We start from the raw sequence: 24,237 nt of genomic DNA on the forward strand, positions 1-24,237 counted from the left end.
CCCTTGTAGTGCCCCCAGTAGTAGCCACCCCTTGTAGTTCCCCCAGTAGTAGTAGTCCCCCCCTTTGTAGTTCCCCCAGTAGTAGTAGTCCCCCCCCCTTTGTAGTGCCCCCAGTAGTAGTAGTCCCCCCCTTTGTAGTGCCCCCAGTAGTAGCCCCCCTTGTAGTTCCCCCAGTAGTAGTAGTCGTCCCCCCTTGTAGTGCCCCCATTAGTAGTAGTCCCCCCCCCCCTTGTAGTGCCCCCAGTAGTAATCCCCCCCTGGTAGTGCCCCCATAGTAATCCCCCCCCCTGGTAATGCCCCCAGTTGTCCCCCCCCCCCCCCCCCCAGTAGAGAGAGACTTAATAAAAAAAAAAAAACACTCACCTGAAACTCCCGCTCCTGGTCCCGCTGCTAACAGCTCCTCTGGCTGCTTTGCATGGGAGAGACGTCATTACTCATGACGGCTCTCCCATTACCCACAGCAGGAGCCGGAAGATGGCTCCCGCAGTGGGAGCAGCAGCAGCCGATGAGAGTCTGACAGACTCTCAGCGGCTGCTGATTACAGCAAACACACAGCTGCCGGCTCCGGCGGCTGTGTGTTTGTGCTGTGTAGCTACACACGCGGTGCAGTCTGTGTCACAGTGACACAGACGGCCCGAGGAGCACATGGCACCCTGCCCCCCGGCACAGCCCACCACTGGTGACAACATAAGGTTAATGTTTAGATAAATTTCTATGTGTATGTTGTAGTTTTAAACTGATATTTTTATAGTGTATTCATTGTCTAGCAGATAATACATTGCACACATGTATATGCATATTTGTATATTTAATTGAGATTTGTATTCGTAACGCTGTTTTTGATGTGTTTTTTTTCCCTCTATATCTGCCTTTGCAGCTGGAGAGGCCATCTTCTTATAATAAGAGAAAATATAAAGACATATTTTATATGTTTTTTTTTTTTTTCTTTAGCCAATCATTATTCCTGTGTTGGTTCAGTACCTTTCGGGGATTATTATTGTTTTTTTTTTTTTTTTGTATTTGTGGGCCTGATTCAGATTTGGAAAAAGAGTAAGAACGAGCAAGTAACTGTCAATCTTGGTAAAACCATGCTGCACTGCAGGTAGGGCAGTTGTAAAATGTGCAGAGAGATTTAGATTTGGGAGGGGTTTGGTCAAACTGAAATCTAAATAATAGTGTAATAATAAAGCTGTTCAGCATTTGTGGGCTACATGCAAAAATCGTCAGTATTTACCCTGCATGCAAAAAAAGGTATGTATTTGTACCCCTTTGTCCAGGTACACAATTACTTGTTCTATCTTGCTCTGTTCCCAAATCTGAATTAGGCCCTGAATTTTTAAATTGCACTTTGAATGTAGAAGTAAATATACACTTTTAAATATTTACAATTATTTGCTATTATATTTTTATTTACATTTCCACATATTCTTTTTAAGGTTAAAGTCTGAAATGTTACATATTTCATTAACAATTTATTTTGCCATTATATTTAGTTAATAGAACTCCGTAATAACATACAGCCAACTGTATGGCCTAAATCTTTACCCCCTTCTCTCATTCCCCTTTCTGTTTTGCTCACTTTCATGTTTATAATGAAACCAGTGCACAGTTCATTTACTATATATAAACAGATTACAATGTTTTATGCCCTTAATGATTCTGCGTAGGGCTAATAAGAGTGGTCCAGAGAGAGAGTTTTATTTACCCTTCTCTGCTAGTAAGGTATCATGCACAGAAATGTAAAGTATAATATATTACATTTGCATGGTAAGGCTGTCTTCAAATAAATGAAACATTGGTAATAGTTGATATTTTGTTTCACACAGCATACATAGATTCGATAAGTCAATTTACAGTGTACTGCCGGTCCTTTCCCTTAGATCCATCAGAAAAGTCATCCTTTCTCAGAGCATTACACTTCTTCATCAATCATCTTTCCATGGAGGATGTCACAGCAGCACAAACCTGCTTCAAAGTGGGATCCAAAGCCAGTTTATTCAGTCCACAAGAGAAGGAGGAGTACAACAACAGCAAATGCACAATTATAGTGCGGATCATGGAGTTTGTGACTATGATTCTGGAGATTTGCAAGCCAGATTTTCAGAAAGTGAGCACTTCATTATCATTGTTTGTTTGAACTATTTTGCCATAAAAACAAAACATGAAAATATAAGGCAGTTGTTAACACGTACAACATTTGAATTACTGATTTACTAACGATATTAATATTTGTTTCAGAAACTACAATCATTAGGGTAACCATGTATTTAAAAACCTTTTAGAGCCAATGGTAGCAATATGATGTGTAGATAATGACAAGGTCAAAGTTACCTAGAAAATCACAAAGTTATCAGAGGTAAACTTAGTCTGAATTGCTAGCTATACTCCTTTCCAGGTGATAAGGTGCCCCATGGGTTTCTAGCTCACATGCTTTACACTGGCTCACAAGCATTTTTATCCAATATTTGTAAGTACAGGATCCACATGGGCATAAGAGGAACACAATCCATGCAATTTGTTTAGAGTTGTACATACATATATGAACATGCAGAGGAAAAATACCTATGTAAGTATATTCAAATGCATATGTTCAGCTGGATGTATCTAAAGATAATGACTAGTGACTTAAGTGCTTTTAACTAGGGGGCTAACACACAATCGGCCAACAAGAAGTGGCTATATAGTATTGCTCATTATTGTCATTGCGTTTCTCATCCGCCTACATCTGTCCCACCTTGTTCAAATGTAAGAAGAGACAAATGATGCTCAAAAAATATGTGGACGTATGCAGTTTTGGTGCACATGTGCTGTATATAAATCTGTAGATTGTGTATAAAATATGTTCTTTCTTCTTCGGGTTTCATATGGTCAACACAGGAACAACCTTAGGGGTATGGAGTAATCCATTGCACCAAACAGCTACAGCTTTCAAGCTTCCAGCATGCACAGGACCTCCTCCCTATATACCCCAGCCACAGGCATTCAGTTTTTTTGTTTGGTGCTCGGCAAGTATCCAGACGCACCTATTATAACAGCGGGACTGCTTAGGCAGTCCTAGGATTTTTATATTTTGATTTACCTTAAGTCTTTTATTATATACTACTGGGTTGAGTTAGTACTAAGCCTCCAAATAGGACGCATGTACTACGACTCTTACTACCTCCACTGATGCCGAAACACCAGCTCCTGAACGGGCCTTGGGGATTTCAGCGGGTCTCAGCGAAGCTTGGCTAGCAGCGATGCTGGGACCCGAACTGCAATCGGATCCAAGGAGATGACAAAGTAAGACGACTCCTCGTTGTCAGGGAATCATGCGCTGCAGTCCTGGCTTCTGGCATCGGAGACTGCTGCTAGTGAGGGCCCATGAGCCGCATCCTTACTAAGACCGCCGGGGCCATATCGTCTGAAGCCGGGGATGGGTAGTAGACGCACTAGCAGTGCACTAGTAAGCATCTACTACTGTGAGGCCAGCGTACCAGTGCCATTTACGCAGCTTAGTGGAGATAGGCGCTCCCCTGGCCGCTCCTCCCCCAACCCAGACGCAACTTCCTGTGTGGGTTCTCGCGTCTGGTTTGTTATTTCTGACCACCTCATGTGTTGAGACACTCACAGTCCACCTATGGTGCTCTGCTGAAAGTTGTTGGTTCTCAGAAGGTTTGGGTCAGTCTCCCTGTATACCTCTCCCTTGGGTCAGGTATATAGTCCTCTATATCCTACCAGGGGGTTTGGTCAGTTGATTCAGAGCCCATTTAATTTTGAATTTATATATGCATTGTATGTGACTTTAATGCTAGTTGCTATATTTGTTACTGCCTTTTATTTCTAAACTGTCAGATATATCTATCACTGTGTTTCTCCTCATCCCTCTGTACATGTGTGTGGGGCCTTTCATTTTCTTTTCACATGTGAAGACTGTCACATTGCATTTATACCTTTTATATGTCTAAGGTTAAGGATAATCAGGAGGCTGCGCCCCTGTGCTGGTATCATGTAAATCCTGTTCAGCAGGCCTGTCTGCTCAGGATTTCATGCAGGATGGTTTGGTGCAACCTGTTATAGGAGACAGCTACCTCACCAATCCAGTACACCAGCTCCTGCACAGTGGAGTTCCTGCAGCAGTTACATCCTGCTATGTATATGCGGATTCAGTATGAATTACCACCGGCTTCATGGTTCTAATACCGAATTACCACTGGTCGCGGTTCTAATCCCGATAATGGCATCCCTGCAGAGAGAAGGAAATCCTGATCGTCCAAATTTAAGTATTGACTAACCTAAATCTACCCCCAACCCTCCCTTAGGGGTGCCTAACCCTAACCTCCCCCCAAGTGCCTAAACCTAATCCCCCCCTTCCCCGCCACCTAAACTTAAGTCCCACGGGGATGCCTAACCCCCCCTTCCCCTAGCCTAAACCTAACCTCCCGGGGGGGTGCCTAACCCTAAGTCCCCCCCCAGTAACCCTAAACCTAATCCTTCCCCCCCCCCCCTGCGGCTGTCGTCGCCCAGCTTACCTTCGATTGGTAAGCTGGGTGTTGGGCTCCCGGCGTAGGGAAAATGACAGGCGACGGGTTTTCGACGCCTGTCATTTAACCCTTGCCGGAATTATGCAGTTGTGATTCCATCCATCGGCTTCACGACTGTTTCCCGTATATATACACCCCATGCGCAGAGTATGGTTAACCGTCTACCACTGCTCAGCAGATGGGCAGACGATTAGACCTGTTACTGGCAAGCATAGGCATAAGAGAGTATCCCATCAGACGTAGACTGGTGATTCTACTGTTTAACTATCACTGCTATTGATCCATTTTTTACCTCAACTACCAGGTGTATAGGGGTTAAAATGTACTTCACATTTACTTTGTGAGGGCTGAGCTGCCCATCCCCCTCTCTCCTAATTAGTGGGAGAAGCTCAGCTGCAGTGGAGTGTTTACTGAGGGGAGATTTGATCTCTCTCTGTGCATACCTTTTCTTCTAGGATCAAGGTATATAGGACTAGAATCCTACCAACTGTTTGGTTTGTATAAGCTAATTCAGTACCGATTTGTAAGTATATTTGTGTGCATTGCAATTATATCCTACCAATGTGATAGTGCCCTCTTGCAAATGTATTTATATTTATATGCATGTAGAGCCTACCAAACTTGGGTGTTTAGGTAGAGTGGATTTTAATGCAAATATATGTATATGCTAGTAAATCTTATCAAATTAGGTGTTTAGGTAGTGGATTTTAATGCCCTTTTGCAAATATATTATATGCTTTTTATGTGACTTATGCTAACTCTGCTGTGGAGAAAAAGAAAAAAAAAGTGTTATCTTTTTTTTTTCTTTCTCTAACCCCCAACAACCTGGTGTATAGGGGTTAGAGCAGGGATGGGAACCTCAGGCCCGGGGGCCATATAAGGCCCGCGGAATAATTTGGTCTGGCCCTCTGAGCTTTTTTCTTCTAGCCTCATCTGGCTAGCAGGGTGCCAGAATCTATGCAGCAGTGCTACCTGGAGTGCCCTTGGGACGCTTCAGACGGTCACACTGCTGCCCTTACAGCTCCTTGGAGCAGCCTTGTATGTCCTCCTGGTGTCAGGTTATGATGCAGTTAGTGGACCACTTATCAGCCCCCACACTGCCTCACATTTGGGACTCCCACAGTGATTACAGCCTGCTATATTTCCTCTTCCCATGTATCCTTCCTGGTTGGAGAATTATGTCCTCTCAGTCACCCTGCTTTCAGATTCCGATATCTCATCTGAGGGGGCAGAGGATACACAGGTTTTCTCCCTCTGGACCTATTCATAAGTGAATGTTCCTCTCTAGCAGGGGTGGTTAATTAAGTCCTCATTTTAGAAGATGAAGTACCGTCTTCTAAAGCCTAATAAACCTGATGTACAGACTCCAGAAGGTGACTTAGACAAGCTGTTCCAGAGTCCAAGAAGGTCTAATGTCTTTTTTCCCTCTCCCACAAGGAGAACAGCTTGTCTAAGTCACCTTCTGGAGTCTGTGCAACCCCAGAAGGTTGTTTGTACAATTCCCTCATAAGGTTCTATCTATGGCCAGAGTTTTGTATGGAGACCATGCGGGCAATCAGGCTGGCAATAGAATATTGGGTTTTCAGGGTTCCCTGGTCATACAGGATGCATATCTGCATGTACCTATTCCACCATAGGTTTCTGAGGTTTGCTGTGGGTCAGCAACAGTACCAATTTTAGGTTCTGCCCTTCGGGCTGTCCATTGCCCCTCGGGTGTTCACCAAGATAATGGTAGTCATGGCGGCTCATCTCAGATGACAAGGAGTCAGGATACTACCATACTTGGACGACCTCTTGATATTGGCATAATCTCTGGAGGTTTTACAACATCATCTCCAAATGACCATTTCCCAGTCTACAAGAGCACGGCTGGATAATTCATTGGAAAAAGTATTTTCTTTTCCCAACTCAGCAGAATACATTTGGGGGCGCTGCTGGATTCCCTGGGGCAAAGGATTCTCCTACAAGTGGAGATTGCTTCCCTGCAATTACGGGTGCGCAAACTGCTCCGCAATCAGAGAGTGTCAGTTCACTTAGCAATGCAGGTACTGGGGTCAATGATATCCACCTTCAGCATGGTGGCTTATGTCCAGTTCCATTCCAAGTCCCTGCAACGATGGATTTTGTCTCATTGGGATGGTCAGTATCATCTGATAAAGTCTCAAACGATCCGCATCTCACCAGAGGTTCGCCTTTTCCTTGCATTGTGGCTGCAGATGACTCATTTAGAGTCCATTATGGATCCCAGATTGGGTACTCCTCACCACGGATGCAAGTCTGCGAGGATGGGTCGAGGTGACAGGTCATCACACCTTTCAGGTCAGGAAAGTCACCTGCCCATAAATATTTTCGATCTTCATGCAGTGCACAGGGCGCTCATTCTGGCTCAGGGCCTCTTTCAGGGCAGGCCTGTCCAGATTCAGTCTGACAACGCAGCTGCAGTGGCCTACATCAACCATCAGGGATGCACACAAAGCCCGGCAGCCATGAGGGAAGTGGCAAACATTCTGGTTTGGGCAGAATGCCATCTTCCAGCAATCTCTGCAATATTCATCCCAGGAATTCGAAACTGGGAAGCTGACTTTCTAAGTCGTCAGGACATACACACCGGAGAATGGGCTCTTCATCCGGACTTCTTTCAGCTCCTGGTGGACAAGTGGGGGCTATCGGACGCATCCCTCATGGTGGCATGTCACAACCACAAGGTACCCTGGTACGAGTCCAGGACAAGGGACCCCTCAGCCGCCTTCATGGATGCTCTGGCAGTGAGGTGGGACTTCAGGTTGACATACCTGCTTCCTCATATCTCCGTCCTCCCAAAGGTCGTCAGAAAAATTCAAGCAAAAAGGTGGCAGGATGATACTAATAGCTCTGGACTGGCCCAGGAGACATTGGTTCACCGATCTGACATGTCTATCCAGACAGTCCACTTCCTCTATGGCTGGATTTGCTAGTGCAGGGTTCCTGCCTATATCCGGATCTATCTCGGCTGACTTTGACGGCATGGCTCTTGAGTCTTCCGTCTTAAGGGCCAAAGGTTTTTCTACTTCCGTGATCCAGACGATGCTTAGGGCAAGGAAGCCTGCTTCGGCCCGCATCTATCATAGGATTTGGCATTCATTTTTTCATTGGTGTTCCTACAAAAAATATGACCCTTTCAGGGTCTCCCGAGTTCTTGCTTTTCTTCAGGCTGGATTAGACTTAGGTCTTCGTCTAGCTACCTTGAGAGTTCAGGTTTCTGCATTGTCAGTTTGGTTCCAGCACATAATTACCCCTCTGCCAGATGTTAGAGCATTTTTTTCAGGGTGTTCGCCATCTGCAACCTCTGTATGTCCCTCTGGTGGCACCGTGGGATCTATCCTTGGTTCTCAGGGTGCTGCAGGCTCCCTCCTTTGAATCCTTAGACACAGTAGAGCTCAAATGGTTGACAACGGAGAGGCTTTTTCTCCTTGCTATCTCCTCAGCTAGCAGAGTTTCTGATTTGGCATCACTTTCATGTCGCTCTCCATTTTTTATTTTTCACCAGAATAGAGCTGTCCTCCATACAAGGGTGGGTTACCTTCCAAAAGTGGTATCCCATTTTCCTATGAATGAAGAAATTGTAGTCCCAGCCTTTCAGTCTTCTGGCCTTTTGGTAGGTGAAGCTTCACTGGATGTGGTTCGAGCTCTTCGTATCTACGGGGATCGCACCAGCTCCATCAGGAAATCAGATGCATTTTTGGTGTGTTATATGGCTTTCATAAGTGAGGCTGGCCAGCTAACAAGCAGACTCTGGCTCGGTGGCTGCGTATGACTATTACTCATGTGTATACTCGGGCTGATCTCCCTGTCCCTAACACGGTGACAGCACATTCTACTCTGTCTGTGGGCTTTTAGACATGGTGCCTCTGCAGAACAGTCGTGCAAGGCAGCGACTTGGTCTTCGGTCCACACTTTCATAAAATTCTATGCATTTGATACTTTTGCCTCCCAGGATGCTTCCTTTGGGCGGCGGATTCTCCTCTCTGCTCAGGAGCGTCCCCACTCTTAAGGGAACTGCTTTAGGACATCCCCAAGGTAGTTCCTGTGGACCCTATGATACCCGAAGAAGAAAATAAGAGCTATGGTATAACATACCTTTTGTTAACTCTTTTTCTTCGAGGTTCATAGGGTCCACAGGATACCCACCTTGACGCACCTGGCCTCAGCTGGGATCTGTTCCTTTCTTTTTGTGTCACTGATTCCCTCTTAATTTTTTGAGAGTGTTTCTTGTGTACATTGTACTTCCTTCTCCACTTTCCGTCTCTTGCCGTTAGGCTTGTATACAAACTGAATGCCTGTGTCTGGGGCGGAGTATATAGGGAGGAGGTCCTGTGCATGCTGGGAGCTGGAAAGCTGTAGCTGTTTGGTGCAATAGATTACTCCAACTACATACCCCAAGGTAGTTCCTGTGGACCCTATGAACCTCGAAGAAAAAGAGTTAACTAAGGTATGTTATACCAGAACTCTTATTTTCTGCTTTACATTAGGTTCTAGATGTGCTGTTTGGATTCATACTAATCTGTGCTATGAATAGACAGTCACTTGGGATCTTGGCTTCTTTTTTGACAAATCCTTATCATTGCCATTCACTTTATATAGATTTTAAATGGTAAACATTGTTATTAAGTGAAATAAAGGGCCTGTACAACTAATTAGTCTTCGATTTTATTATACTTAATATACTGAAATGTATATTCTAGAAATCATTTCTGGTTTCTCCACTCTGCTGGCAATAAGCAAATGTATAGGTTGTATTTGCTACCTTTTGCCTTCTTTCTGTTACCTATTCTGGCTATTGCTTAACTTAAAAAAATAAGTAATAGCTGCAATATCGAAGAAAAACTAAAGGATACTATACAGACCAACGAAACGCAATACTTAAATATTTTATAAATGATTATAAAAACATGTAAACACATAGATATTGTGCAACCTTCAAAACTACCAATGATGTCATACCCCAAACCATTTGTCACATTTATCTTGCCACTAGGCCAAAACCCTAAGTTATTTTTGATAAGAGGGCTGTAAGATTAACAGTAGAGCTCAGGGAGGATGTAAAGTGATTCTGGGGAAGAGGAACCAAACAGGAATTGCACTAGGTCAGGTCTGGCAGCCTGTTGCTCTCTAGTTGTTGTGAAGCTACAAGTCCCACTCTACCCTGCTAGCTATCACCCATAAGCTAAACGGCAAAGCATGCTGTGATTTGTAGTTTCACAACACCTGGAGAGATACAGTTTGTCTAGGTTTGCATGAGATTTTGAGATTTTATAGTACCATCATCGATACTACACATTTACTGTGCAAATTATATTAGGCCATTGCAAAGTGAAGATGACAAATATTGAACAACTTTAAGTCATTAATAACACTGCTAATTATTCATTAATGATTATCTCTAATTTCCATCTTTATAGACACTTGAAAATGAACTGTTAAATGGCTTTATGTGGGAGTTAATTGCAGTCACTGTGTGCGATCCATCTAGTATAGGGTTTAACACTGCAGACGTTCAAGTGATGAAGCATCTCCCAGACGTTTGTATACGTTTGCTGAATGTACTGGTGAACTCACTTTATGGGAGAACCTTGGAGATGTCCTTGCAGAAAAGAATAACTATGGAACGGTAAGGCTACCTATTCTTGTGAAGTTATGTTGCTTTCTTTTCTGTGACCATTTAAATAAAAATGTTTATCCAGTCTAACATGCTACATATTCTCTTCTTATTTATTGGCATGCAATAAGTATCAAATATGTATTGGAACGAACACCATGCCTCATATGACGTGGCATAACATTACATATGTTGAAATGTAGTAATTTTTTGCTGAGAAAATGTTTAGTTCATATATGGCCTTCCAATCAATTTTTCGCCTGAAACATATGCTGTCAGGTATGTTACTACACATTTTTTTTGTTATTGAGTAGTATTTTATTAATTTACCATTTTAAAACATGTACCAAATAATACAACATAAAATAAAACATAGTGATGCTTGACAGGCATAATACAGCAACATATCTAAAATTCAATACCAATTCCAACATTCGGTAATAGAACCAAAGCCCAGTATATAGTGCCTAGTGGCAAATTGAAAACCACTTCCACATTTAACCATCACAACTATAGCGATATAAATATTGTAAATACAGTGACCTAAAACATGTTACTACACATTTTTAAACATATTGTGATTTAATTTTTGTACTTTTTTCTCTTATGGGTAGCATTGAAGATCTATGTGCTATTGATTTGTATAACTCAGATGCCAGACATGACTGTGTTAAATTTGGCAAAATCCTCTCTGCTTGCAAGCAGCTTCACAAAGCCCATTTACTGAACTGCATTTTGCAGTCACAGGTGAGTAACTAAGGTGCAAATTGTAAATGCTCTCAGTATGTCCTCCAATTTTTCCAGCATTTTGCACTTGACAGTGTATGCAGTGTAAACTGCTTTTGCGGGGAAACGATAAGTTTTTACTCCTTAATAGAGAACAACAATTCAATTATTGTAGTGTATTTTGGTAAAATAAATGTGCAAGCACAGTAAGAATGAGCTATAGTGATTAATATACTGTATATAGTCAAGAGAATATTCAGTTTATCAAACATGAATGACCATAATAATGTAACACATGACAGGACTGCTTTTTTGATTATTTTTTTTTTTTTTCAATAAAACAAAGTAAAAGAGAAACACAAATCATCAAATAGCAATTCTGCATGAGACCAAAATAACGAGTTTGAAAGTTGTTAGTAACCTCTGAGCTGCTGCTAGATATTAAAGTTCCTTGTTCTTCTCTCAACATTCTCAATGCAGCGTCATCCCCCTTCCAGCACATGGTTTAATCTACAGCTCTAATTTTTGTGTGTCTATCTGGTTTCTTCAGGGTCATTACAAAGAAAGGATTACGTAATATAAAATTAACATCTAGCGCAAGTGTGTGGCCTCTGCTTTCTTGAAAGAATGGTACCATTAATCTGCATATATTTTTAATTTAGGTTGCAGATCTTCCCTTTTCTGTTGGTTCCAAACTCCTTTCAGTTGTCTACAAAGGCATTGCCCCAGGTGATGAAAGAAAGTCTCTCCCGTCATTAGACATCAGCAGTAAACATCTAGCCGAGGGGCTACTGCAACTGGCTTTTAATTTCAGCACAAAGGTAATATTGTTAAAAGAGGCTAAATATATTTATTTATAATCTCCCCTCACCCTATCATGTTAAAGGGGCTTTGACATTAACTCTACTGAAATATGTGTCTGCAGGGTACAGAAAATAAACAGTAATCATTATACAAAAACTCCTGCCCCAGAGTTACATGCATGTAGTGGAGGAGAGTACATATGTAACATGTTGCTCTCTGTGTCCCTGCAGTAGATTCTGCTCCTCTGCAGTCACAGAAAATGCCAGTCAGTATCTGAGGAGGAAGAGTATTGGCTGGGTTTTCTCCCCAGAGAGAGTGCGCTGAGGAGGAGGAGCCCTGCAGGAATACTTTGCCTTCTGCATACACCAGCTGCAATATACACACAGATAAGGACAAGGTGTACTGATCTCCACAGAAAATTCACACAGATCTATTATTCCTCTGTCTCTGATGATAATGCTGTAGTGTCACTATGAGAGGGGGAAAGTCTATACCAGCCTATTTAACCGATCCCCCGTTGACAGGAGAAACAGCTCTTTCTCTGTGGTGATTTTGGCGGGCATTATTTCATGGGGAAATGCACCCACCGGAGGAGGCACTGTGGAAGGAAAAGTCCTTCCTCCCTTTGCCTGTAGTATGTGGCTTCCCGTTCCTAGTATGCTGCCTGCAGTCTCCAGATGCTATAATAATGGAAAGCTGTCGTTTTCCTAGCCCTCCTTCCTGGTGATAGAGGAGGACGACTTCTGTATATCACAAAACCTGGATCTATTCATACTTACCATGTCTGGCGCTGCTTTATTAAGTCGGGCCAATCTGTTTCAGAGAGCTATCATTGTACTCCTGAGGGTCATGGGTGCAGATATGCTGATTCTGATCAGGTGAGCGCTAGTATTCATTTACTACCTGTCTCCTGCGCTCACATGACTGTCACTCCCCCTATTTACGACTGCACCTGTCATTAGCACATTGTAGGAACAATGTGGTTCAATAGTCCTCTGTGTGAGCACTCACTGGTCTGTATACGCTACTTTCGATCCACTGCCTGAACCTGTGCTGCAGTCTGCTGGATTTCTACAAGCCGCTGCTGTCTCATCCACTCTGCAGTCCTGCACTGTGACCAGTCTCCAGTTTGCACCTTTACCAGTCTGTGTTCAAGCTGCTGCTGTCATCCGGTCCCTTTCCGGATCTATTGCTGTTGCCTCTGGTTCAAGCCTCTGGACCCATTTCAGTTCTATTGCTGTTACCTCCAGTTCCAGTCTGGTTCAAACCTTCGGTTCCCTCCATGTCTATCGCTGATTACCTCTGGTCCCAATCCAGTACAGGCTGCATTACTTTGCCTGTGTCCTTCATTCTGGTTCCAGCCTGTGCAGTAGTCTGAAGAATCCTGGGTTCTTCATAGACTATCCTAGTGCTTCAAGTGCCATGTCTTCTGCCTACAGTGATCCTGAATTCAAGCAATTCCTCTGAGTACAACTCTCCTGCTTATTGCGAGTTCAAGTGGACTTTACTTGTATTGCACTTCAGGTTATTTTACTGCTCAGCAAGTGTATTGCTCATTTTCAGCATCGCAGCTCCTGTCCTGGTTTTGGGACTCTCTCTACTTACCATACCATTGGTACAACTGTTGATGGTGGTTGTTGTTCTGAGGGTCCTCTCTTTGAGTGATGGGATTTGTGCTGTGCTTCATTGTTCACACTGGTTGCTGAGGACTGGGTACTAGATCTAGATTCCTCTTTGGGGGTGTAGACTCCAGTCAATCAACTCTGGAATCTGCAAGCAGATGCTGCAAACTGATTACCAGATGGGTTACCAATTAACTGAATTACTCGCTTCTCTGTCCCCTGAGTTCTCAAACAGTGGTTCTGGCCCCTTATTCCTGTATTTAGGGCAGAGGTGTCACCGGGTTTGGTGACACCCAGTGCTCACACTGACTATCCCTGTGCATCGGAGGTGTGTCCAAAAAAGGGCTTGGTCTACAATAACAGGGATAGGCCACTCGGGGATCCCGATGACTGCACTCCGGGGGCAGCTCCGTATTGCCGGAGATGCTGGCTATCCCCGGAGACTGGGCTGTTAGCACTTTCGGCGCCTCCTCTATGACAGGAGCCGGGTGCTGCAGGACAATATCACACTTCAGCACCCGGCTCCTCTCACTGCAGAGGAGCCCACATTTTGGTGTCACCCCCTCCGAGGATGACACCCAGGGGCGACCTTGAGGGGGTCAAGATGACACTGAATTAGGGTGAGGGCTTGAGTTCCACTCAGTCCAAGGGAAGACTGGGATCCTTCCAGGTTTCACAAACCTCTCTTTAGGCACCAAGCATTTACCACACAGTCACCCACATGAGTAGACTCCTTACACAGCCACAACAATTCCACTATGACTCGTCAACCCAGTACAAGAGTCCTGACTCTGATGTGAAAATCTAAAACAAGACACTGTGAAGCTTACCCGTCATAAACAGGAAGCATACTTACCGCTACTATGTCTCTGGTGTATGGTCTGAGCTTCACGCTGATGGTTGAATGGAGTTCGGGGATGTCAGACACAAACCTGTGACTGTTTCCCCGAACTCCATAGCAGGTAGAACAGCGTGTAGATGGGGTAAAAAACCTTCAATTACCTAGTCTACCCCAAAAGTATAATAACCTTAAACTTATATGTAAAAATCAAATTAAACATCAGGCCTAGAGCAGCCTGACAAACAGCACCCGGCTCCATCATGCACTTAGAAAAAACTGCAGCTTTTTCTAGCAAGCTGGGGTATAGATGTGCAAGTTCAAACAGTTTCACTGTGTCCCATGGCATGAAGGAGAGATGTAATTCCATTACTTGAGCATTTTGCTTCCTTTATATTCCTATCACAGTTAATGATTACTTATTTTCTTTTCAGAGTGAAGAACTTGTAAGCCTTCTGCTTAACACGATGGTATTAACTGTGCCTTTGTCAGGAAGTTCCCAGAGAAACTTCATAAATTTTTCTCATGGGGAATATTTCTACAACTTGTTTTTTGAAACCACTAACATGGAACTATTGAAAAATATGGAATCTGTTGTGCTGCTTCTGCTAAAGTCGTCTACGGAAAACCCTAAGATGGTAACTAGCTCTGTGTCATCATTTTTACGGTGAAAAATTGGAACAGCAAGGTTAAAATATATAGAAAAAACTGTAGATAATAGAGAACTACTGGGAAGATTTATCAAAGCTTCCAAAGACGACAAGTGTAATTGTTACCAATGCAAAAAAACAGATTCTAGCTATCATGGTATAAAATGTACAGTACTATAAATGATAAATAGAATCGTATTGCTGTGGGTAACACTTCCACTTATGGTCTTTAGAAGCTTTGACAAATTTCCAGGTATGTCTTAATGTGGTAAGATCACATGGACCTTACACATGGAGTGCCAACTGTTGGTTTCCCCACTAAGAATCCATAAATCAGTTGTGATTGTATGTTTTGCCAACATAGACATACATCGTTTATCCACTTTCAGTTTAATGTACTTTCATATCCACATTTTCCTAATGACTGCAGCTCCTCTCCCAGTAATTTTGTATCTTTGTTGTATGAGATCGAAATACAGAGGCATGGAAAGGTTTTTGCCCCCTTCCTGATATCTTCTATTTTTTGCATATTTCTCACACTTCATTGTTTCAGATCTTCAAACACAATTGAATAAATGACATCTTGCACAAACACCAAATACAGTTTTTAAATGATAGTCATTTATTGAAGGAAAACAGTAATCCAACACTAGCTGGTCCTTTGTGAAATAGTAATTGCCCCCGAGTTACTCATTCAACTAATGAACCAAATTGAATTTCGTAATTGAGTTCAATTAACTATACACAATCTGGCTTGATTACTGCCAGTTTTGCTTAATCTAAACATCACTTAACCAATTAAATGACATGTTCACATGGGAAGCGACCACAGCTAGCTGTGCTTCAGTTGACAAGGTCGCATCCTATGTAACCGCGCTGCCCCGGTGCGTCCCCCAGGTTTTGAAGTGGAGTTCCATCTGCACATATACAGAATGGATCTCCTCTGACTTTCCGGCCCCCGTTGACAGTGATGCAGTGGTCTGTGACTGTCATCATCACTTTGCACCCCAGAAGCCCGTGAGAACGGCTTTCTGGAGCGAATGTGCCTGGGACCAAAATTGGAAGGAGGGGAACTTAGTCCAACCCCCCCTACCTGTGCACTATTTAGCTGATCTCTGCAGGGCCGTATCTAGGGTGGTGCGACCTGTGCACAGGGTAACGCAGGGCAGGGAGCTCTTGTTTGGGCCTGTCAATTTTCCTGTTATCACTCTCACTTGTAGCTTCCATGCGGCCATGGCCCCTTTTCAGGTGCTTATGTCCCTATTAAAAAAATGGGGGGGCGTCCATGCTCTCTGTCACAGGGCACCAAAAAGTCTAGTTACGGCTCTAGATCTCTGTGCAGAACCATTTTTAAGGCAATTTCTACGGCTCTGCGACTTCATCAAACCACAGTCACAATTTATCCAGGAAGTCACAAAAGAGATCAGATGAACATATAAGGAGCTGCAGGCCTCACTCGCTTCAGTTAATATGATTCCACCATAACAAAGAGACTTGGCAAAAATAATAATAATGGGAGATTTACAAGGCAAATCCACTGCTAACGAAGAGGAACATAAAGGCTTGTCTCACATTTACCAGAAAAACACTTTGACAACCCCCAAACTTTATGGGTTAATGTTCTGTGGAATAATGAGGTAAAATGGAACTTTTTGTAAGATACGGGTCCCGTTGCATCTGGTATAAAGCTAACACTGCATTCCACAATAAGAACATCATACCAACATTCAAATATGGCGGTGATCGTGTGATGTGTAGGGATGCTTTGCTGTTTCAGTAACTGGACGACTTTCCATATTTGACGGAATCCTGAATTCTTAGGTCATAATTTTGTGATCTGAAGCTCAAGATCAATTGGGTTATGCAGCAAGGCGACAATGTGAAGCACAAGCCACAAAGCAAGTCCACCTCTGAATGGCTCAATAGAAGCAAAATTAAGATTTTGAAGTAGCATAGTTGAAGTCCTGACTTGAATCCAAATGAGATGTTGTGGCAGGATCTTAAACAGGCAGTTCATGCTTGAAAATACTCCAATATGGCATAATTTAAAAAATTCTGCAAAGAGTGGGCCAAAATTCCCCCACAGTGATGTTAGAGTCTGATCTCCAGTTATCGGAAGTGTTTGGTTACAGTTGTTACTGCTAAGGTGGCACAACCAGTTACTAAGCGTATGGGGGTGCAATTTATTTTTCACATGGGTATTATAGGTGTTGAATAACTTTTTTCTGTCAATGAATGGAATGAGAATTTAAGAACTTAAGATCTGAAACAATTATGTGTGACAAATATGCAAAAATAGAAGAAATCAGGAAAAGGGCTAAACGGTATAATGGGAGAAACAAGTTTCATATCCTTCAGTAAGTTCCTTTGTCATAGATTTGTATTTGCCTTATGGCGTGTATAAGAGTATATTATGTGTTTTCCCCCTACCACCTCAGAGATCGTTATTTAATGGTAACTACAAAAATTCCTCTTGAGATATTAGTGGTAATAAGTTTTACCTTCACAGTTACAAAATATTTAACTGCCAGACAAGGCATAGTGGATAGTTTAGGACAATTTTCAGATATGCTTAAGTCCATAGAACAAGCAGTTTTAACAGTGATCGCGCATTCTTTTGGTAGGTGAGCACAGTCATGAACGGCATGCTGGATCAAACCTTCAGGCAGCGTGCAGTCCGAAAGCAGCAAGGCATCCAGTTGGTAAATGCTGTCCTTAAAAACTGGATGAGGCTAGAAAGCTGGTGGGACAAAGATTCCTCTCCAGAGCGTAAAATGGCCGTCCTAACCTTACTTGCTAAAGTATTACAGGTATTGCATTTGTTTTTTCTTCAATGATTACCCTATGGTAATCTTTCAGCTGGATTCCTAACTGACTTAATTTAAAACATGTTTAATGAAATTGCAAATGATCTTCATAGCTTAATACAAATGATGTAACCATAGGTATATTTAAATGCATATGTATACTGTAGTAAGGATAGCTTTAATGTAAGTCTAGCTCAATTCCATAAAATGTTGTTTTACAGGAAGCATTTTTTTATTTTGGAACATTCCTCTGGATTATTTGGCAATAACTTGCAGTACAACCTAGGTATACATTTTTAGTTGCTTCTCCCAATAGATGAAGCCTGGTGAAAAATGACTGCAAAGGGTAGCCCCCTCTTCTATTTCTCTCTCAGCCCTTGCCCATAACTGATGTGAGGGGGATGTGAACAGGAGGAACAGTCACATCTCTTGATTGCAGATTGTGATTAAGCCTCCTGTTTATCCAGATCACTTCTGCTGCCATTTGAAAGTGGCAAAGGTTGTAGATTTGCCAGCCCTGTATTTTTTAGGCTTGTTATATGACAAGTAGATATTGTATAATGCATGAAAACAATGCATGTCATCAGGGGCACCACAACATTTTTAGGTTGGGGGGGTTTCAAAACATAATTTCATTTTGGCGCCCCTAGATATATAGTTCTGTTTGCCGCGGGGAAGAAAGGGGTCGGGAGTGCTGTGAGGAGGAGGGGTCGGGTAAGAGGGGAGGAATATACTGTATATAGTGGGAGGGGAGACAGGCGCAGGGCTGCTCGCTCCCAAAGGAGGGCCTTTCATATTCCTCTGTTAACTTTTGCATACAGACTTTAAAATATTATAGGGCATATGAATATCTTAATGGCGCATATTAACATAATCTTACAAAAGGAGTAAGTGGCCCAAAATACAGTGTCATATAGAATTGTATTTAGATGTTACTATCACAAAGCTTCATAAAGATGTTGGAAGATAGTAACTATATAGACACCCGTAAGTAGATGGTGAATAGGTCCACAAGGCTAAAAGAACAACAGATAAATGGTCAACAGTGCATAAAGTTGATTGTGTTAAATGGTCGACATGCAATGGAAGACACAAAAAATGGTTGACGCATGGTTTTTCAAGATTTTTCATGATTTGTAGGGTTAGGCACATGGCAGGGTTAGGCTGTGGAAGGGAAGGGTTAGGGTTAGGCACTAAAGGGGAGGGTTAGGATTAGGCTTAAAAAAAGCCGACCTTTTGACCCTGTTGAAATATTCATGTCGACCATTTACATATCGACCTTTTATCCTTGTTGACCTTTTGTCCCTGTTGACCTATTGCCTGTCTTCCTACTGTTGTCTATCTATTGATCATCTATCTAGATACAGATGTGTTCACATACATCTTACTTCCTTGCCCATTAAACAACTCTTCTAGTTGCACCATACCGTGGCGTGACAGTAGCACCAGCCGTCTTTTCGTGCAACTTTTTACCTTCAAATGCGTCTTATTCGCAAAGTGAATGAATGCAAAATGCTATGTTACAGCGTAAAGGTAAAAAGTCGCATGAAAAGATGCTCGGCGCTGCCAAGTTGCATGGCGCTTAAACGTTATGTTTAATGTGACTTGTAGCACTCTTAGACTGTACAGATGTGTCCACATACATATAACCTATCAATCCACACCCATAAAGCTTTGGTCAGGAAATGTTGCATCTCTCAGAGACTCTAGGGAACATCATATTTCCCCATCCATTAAATTATATATTAATCTATTGCCTGCTTTCTGTGCTGTCCCACATTTCCAACAGAGGGTGTAGTTCTGTGATGAGATCACATTTATTTTATTAAAGGTGTTCCATCCCAGCTTACAGAAATAGTATATTTGCTAAAAGTAAATCCGAGTAGCAGAGATGGCTGTTTGTCGGTTGAGCTAGAGATTAATTTCCATCTACATGTTAACCCCATATCCCTGACTGGCCACACTGGTCTGCAAAGAAATGGTTGAGTGACCAAACTGAGGGCCTCATTTATCAACGAGTTTATAACTCAAAACTAGTGATAAATATCACTTTTTATGATAAATGGTGCTCAGCCAATCAGCTCCCAGCTGTCAACTGTTAGAAAAATGACAGCTGGGAGCTGATTGGCTGAGCACCATTTATCATAAAAAGTGATATTTATCACTAGTTTTGAGTTATAAACTCGTTGATAAATGAGGCTGTAAATATGTAGCTTATACTATGCTATTCATTAAAATGTGTTATTTTTTTCTTTTTTTTTCAGATTGATTCTTCTGTGTCTTCTGATGCAAGCCACCCAGCTTTCTGTGAAGTATTTAAGACCTATACAAGCATTCTCACAGATCAGAAACTTGGACTGAATTTCAAAGTATGTCCATAACTGAAATGTTCACCTGCAGTATTCAGCTACTGTGTACAGTGGGATTTTGTAAAGTAAAGCAAACTCTTGTGTTAATATTATCATGCTTAACTGTTGTTTTGTTAATATTGATTTCAAAGTAATTATTTAAAAGTTTCTTAGCTTTAGTTCTTTTTAGTTAGCATTAATGGTATTCAACACACATCTACATTGTTACTCAGTTTAGATATTTTCTTGAGATATATAATGCTTATATACGAGGTGTTGATCACACAGCATTTTTCATCAAATTGTACTTAAGCTTCTACATAGCAATAATGACTTGTTTTATTTTTTGAAAGAACATATCACACCACAAAAAAATCTTCTTAATGGGTAGGGATATCGCAGGTATTACTAGGCAACTGGCCAGACATTGTTTTTTCTGTGACCCCTAAATGACTGTGATGCCCAGTAACTGAATAGAATTATCTTTTCATCACACTTTCAGGATCCTAGATGCTAGAAGTGGTGATTGGATTGAGCAGCTGTGTGTCATCTGAATTGCTCTAAAGCAAATCTGGCATTCGGCTCTCTGGCCAAGTGGCTGGGCCGCAGCCTGAGTGACCATCTTTGATGCTCAGAAATATGCTTTACGAGTCTGAGGGCCTGATTCCGAGTTGCATGCAATCTGTACGCAGTGCCAATTATTACATAGCTGGGCGATTATTTTGCAACTGTGCATGTGCACATGCGTTACACAGAGTGTATGCATAAAGATACTATTGCAATTGGACAGACGGCAAAAGACATTGGGTGGCAAAGTAAAGGGCATTCCTGGGCGCAGGGCCGGATTAATAATGGGGCTGATGGAGCTTCAGCTCCAGGCCCACCATCACAATAGGCCACAAACATCTGATGTATGTGTGCTGCTGTAGACAGGACATTGTTTTTCCTTCTACAGCAGCCTGCCAGTGTCCATCCGGCCCCCCCACTCGGCCGCGCACCCCCCCTACCTCTCTCCTCCCTCTCTCCTCCTCGGCGCCGATGTATGTGTAAAGCCACCAGCAGCATACTGTACACTGCATAAACATGATGGCGGCGCGCAGTGGAGGGCTGAGCTTCACTAGCAACTCGGCGGCAGCGGCGGCGCCTGTGCGTGACATCACATTGGAGCCACCCGCCACCACTACCGCATCCTCAAGCAGCGACTATGTCTACCAGCAGCACAAAGGAGCTCCATGAAGGCGGCCTGGCAACAGCAGCGGGGTGTCTGATCTTCTGAGTCTCCTGAGGTGAGATGCTTGTGACTGTTGTCAGCCCTGCTGCTGGCCAGGCTGCCACTTTATAGTAGTAGTAGTAGTATAAATTAGTTGTGTAACGCAGGGGGCTGGCTGAGTGTATGTGTATGTATGTATATATATATTTATATATATATATATGTATGTATATATATATATATATAACATATATGTGTGTGTATGTATATATATATATACACTTACAGTGTGTATATATTATAATTATGTGTATGTACAGTCAGGTGCATAAATATTGGGACATTGACAGAATTTTCATATTTTGGCCTCTATTCACCACCACAATGGCTTTGAAATGAAACAAACAAGATGTGCTTTAACTGCAGACTTTCAGATTTAATTTGAGAGTAATTACATCCAAATCAGGTGAACGGTGTAGGAATTACAACGGTTTCTATATGTGCCTCCTACTTTTTAAGGGGCCAAAAGTAATGGGACAAACTAAACAATCCTAAATCTAACTTTCACTTTTTAATACTTTGTTGCAAATCCTTTGCAGGCAATTACAGCCTGAAGTCTGGAACGCATAGACATCACCAGACGCTGGGTTTCATCCCTGGTGATGCTCTGCCAGTCCCCTACTGCAAATGTCTTCAGTTCCTGCTTGTTCTTGGGGCATTTTCCCTTCAGTTTTGTCTTCATCAAGTGAAATGCATGCTCAATCGGATTCAGGTCAGGGGATTGACTTAGCCATTGCATTACATTCCACTTTTTAGCCTTAAAAAACTCTTTGGTTGCTTTTGCAGTATGCTTCGGGTCATTGTCCATCTGCACTGTGAAGCGCCGTCCAATGAGTTCTGAAGCATTTGACTGAATATGAGCATATAATATTGCCCGAAACACTTCAGAATTCATTCTGCTGCTTTTGTCAGTAGTCACATCAATAAATACAAGGGAACCAGTTCCATTGGCAGCCATACATGCCCACGCCATGACACTACCACCACCATGCTTCACTGATGAGGTGGTATGTTTTGGATCATGAGCAGTTCCTTTCCTTCTCCATACTCTTCTCTTCCCATCACTCTGGTACAAGTTGATCTTTGTCTCATCTGTCCATAGGATGTTGTTCCAGAACTGTAATGGTTTTTTTAGATGTTGTTTGGCAAACTCTAATCTGGTCTTCCTGTTTTTGAGGCTCACCAATGGTTTACATCTTGTGAAGTCATCTTCACTCTTGTGAAGTCTTCTCTTGATTGTTGACTTTGACACATATACACCTACCTCCTGGAGAGTGTTCTTGATTTGGCCAACTGTTGTGAAGGGGTTTTTCTTCACCAGGGAAATAATTCTTCTGTCATCCACCACAGTTGTTTTCCGTGGTCTTCCGGGTCTTTTGGTGTTGCTGAGCTCTCCGGTGCGTTCTTTCTTTTTAAGAATGTTCCAAACAGTTGATTTGGCCACACCTAATGTTTTTGCTATCTCTCTGATGGGTTTGTTTTGATTTTTCAGCCTAATGATGGCTTGCTTCACGGATAGTGACAGCTCTTTGGATCTCATATTGAGAGTCGACAGCAGCTGATTCCAATTGCAAATGTCACACCTAGAATCAACTCCAGACCTTTTACCTGCTTAATTGATAATGAAATAACGAGGGAATAGCCCACACCTGTCCATGAAATAGCTTTTGAGTTGATAGTCCCATTACTTTTGGCCCCTTAAAAAGTGGGAGGCACATATTGAAACTGATGTAATTCCTACACCGTTCACCCGATTTGGATGTAATTACCCTCAAATTAAATCTGAAAGTCAGCAGTTAAAGCACATCTTGTTTGTTTCATTTCAAAGCCATTGTGGTGGTGAATAGAGGCCAAAATATGAAAATTCTGTCAATGTCCCAATATTTATGCACCTGATTGTATATATATAAAAAAAAAATATATATATATATACATAATATATATGTATATACAGCATACTGTTTTTATATATGTATATATACATATACACTGACACTATATATATACATATATATATATATATATATATATTGAATATATATGTATACACATTATATAAAAAAATGTGTGTGTGTATATATATATATATATATATATATATATATATATATATATATATATATTAGTCCCAAAACTGACGGCACTCAGCGCTCTTCACTGCGCAACTGGCCCAGGTGCTAGTGTAGATTAATAATCCAAGCAGTCCAAAAGAACACAGCACTCGATGGGCTCTATCAAAATTTCACATAGCAGTGTCTTTATTGGTCTACGTTTCAGGGCATCAGCCCTTTCGTCAGGACACACTTACAAAACGTTTTGTAAGTGTGTCCTGACGAAAGGGCTGATTGACATTTTGATAGAGCCCATCGAGTGCTGTGTTCTTTTGGACTGCTTATATATATATATATATATATATATATATATATATATTATATATACACATATTGTACAGGGCCGGTGCTACAATTAGGCATTTGCCTAGGGGAGCCGGCCACTGGAGTGTGCCGCACACGGCCCATGGGCTGCCAGCGACAGGAAAAAATCTGGTAAGTAGCAGCCCAGCACCCACCCACTGAAAGCACAATGTTGAACCCCCACTTGCACACTCACCGGCGGTTCAAGTGCCGCCAGGCATAATACTTGTGGAGCAGTGGAAGTCTTCACAAGTCCTCACTGCACTGCGCACAGTTATAGGGCTCCATTTCCGCACTGCGTGATGTCACACGAATGCCGCCATTCCTGCTACTATCATGTCCAACGCCAGCAACTATCTCAGCTCCATGAAGGCGGTGCGGGGCTGCTGGTGTCCGTGATCGTGTCCGAGCTGTGCAGCAGCTACTGCTGCTATTCAGGGACAGGCTGCCGCTCTTCAGGAACCTGGTATCCGTGTCCTGGAGGCTGAGTGCAATGCCTATAAAAGGTATGCTCCCTCTGCCAGTTATATATATATATATATATATATATTATACACCACTGTCAGCAGCACTCAGGTAATTAAATAGCTCTTGACACAG

At 42.3% G+C, this 24,237-nt stretch overlaps 1 protein-coding gene across 1 annotated transcript in view; it reads left to right on the top strand.

The window, feature by feature from the left end:
- PRKDC (protein kinase, DNA-activated, catalytic subunit) overlaps positions 1–24,237 on the top strand; it is a 418,309-nt gene that overhangs the window by 163,350 nt on the left and 230,722 nt on the right. The window contains exons 32-38 of the mRNA XM_088469547.1: positions 1,881–2,107; positions 9,962–10,170; positions 10,773–10,905; positions 11,547–11,705; positions 14,583–14,786; positions 17,423–17,608; positions 19,870–19,974. Coding sequence (XP_088325673.1) covers positions 1,881–2,107; positions 9,962–10,170; positions 10,773–10,905; positions 11,547–11,705; positions 14,583–14,786; positions 17,423–17,608; positions 19,870–19,974 — 1,223 coding nt within the window. The remainder of the gene's footprint in view (positions 1–1,880; positions 2,108–9,961; positions 10,171–10,772; positions 10,906–11,546; positions 11,706–14,582; positions 14,787–17,422; positions 17,609–19,869; positions 19,975–24,237) is intronic.

Source organism: Taudactylus pleione, unplaced genomic scaffold, assembly GCF_031769625.1.
Source record: "Taudactylus pleione unplaced genomic scaffold, aTauple2 ptg000093l, whole genome shotgun sequence".
NCBI classification, from domain to species: domain Eukaryota; kingdom Metazoa; phylum Chordata; class Amphibia; order Anura; family Myobatrachidae; genus Taudactylus; species Taudactylus pleione.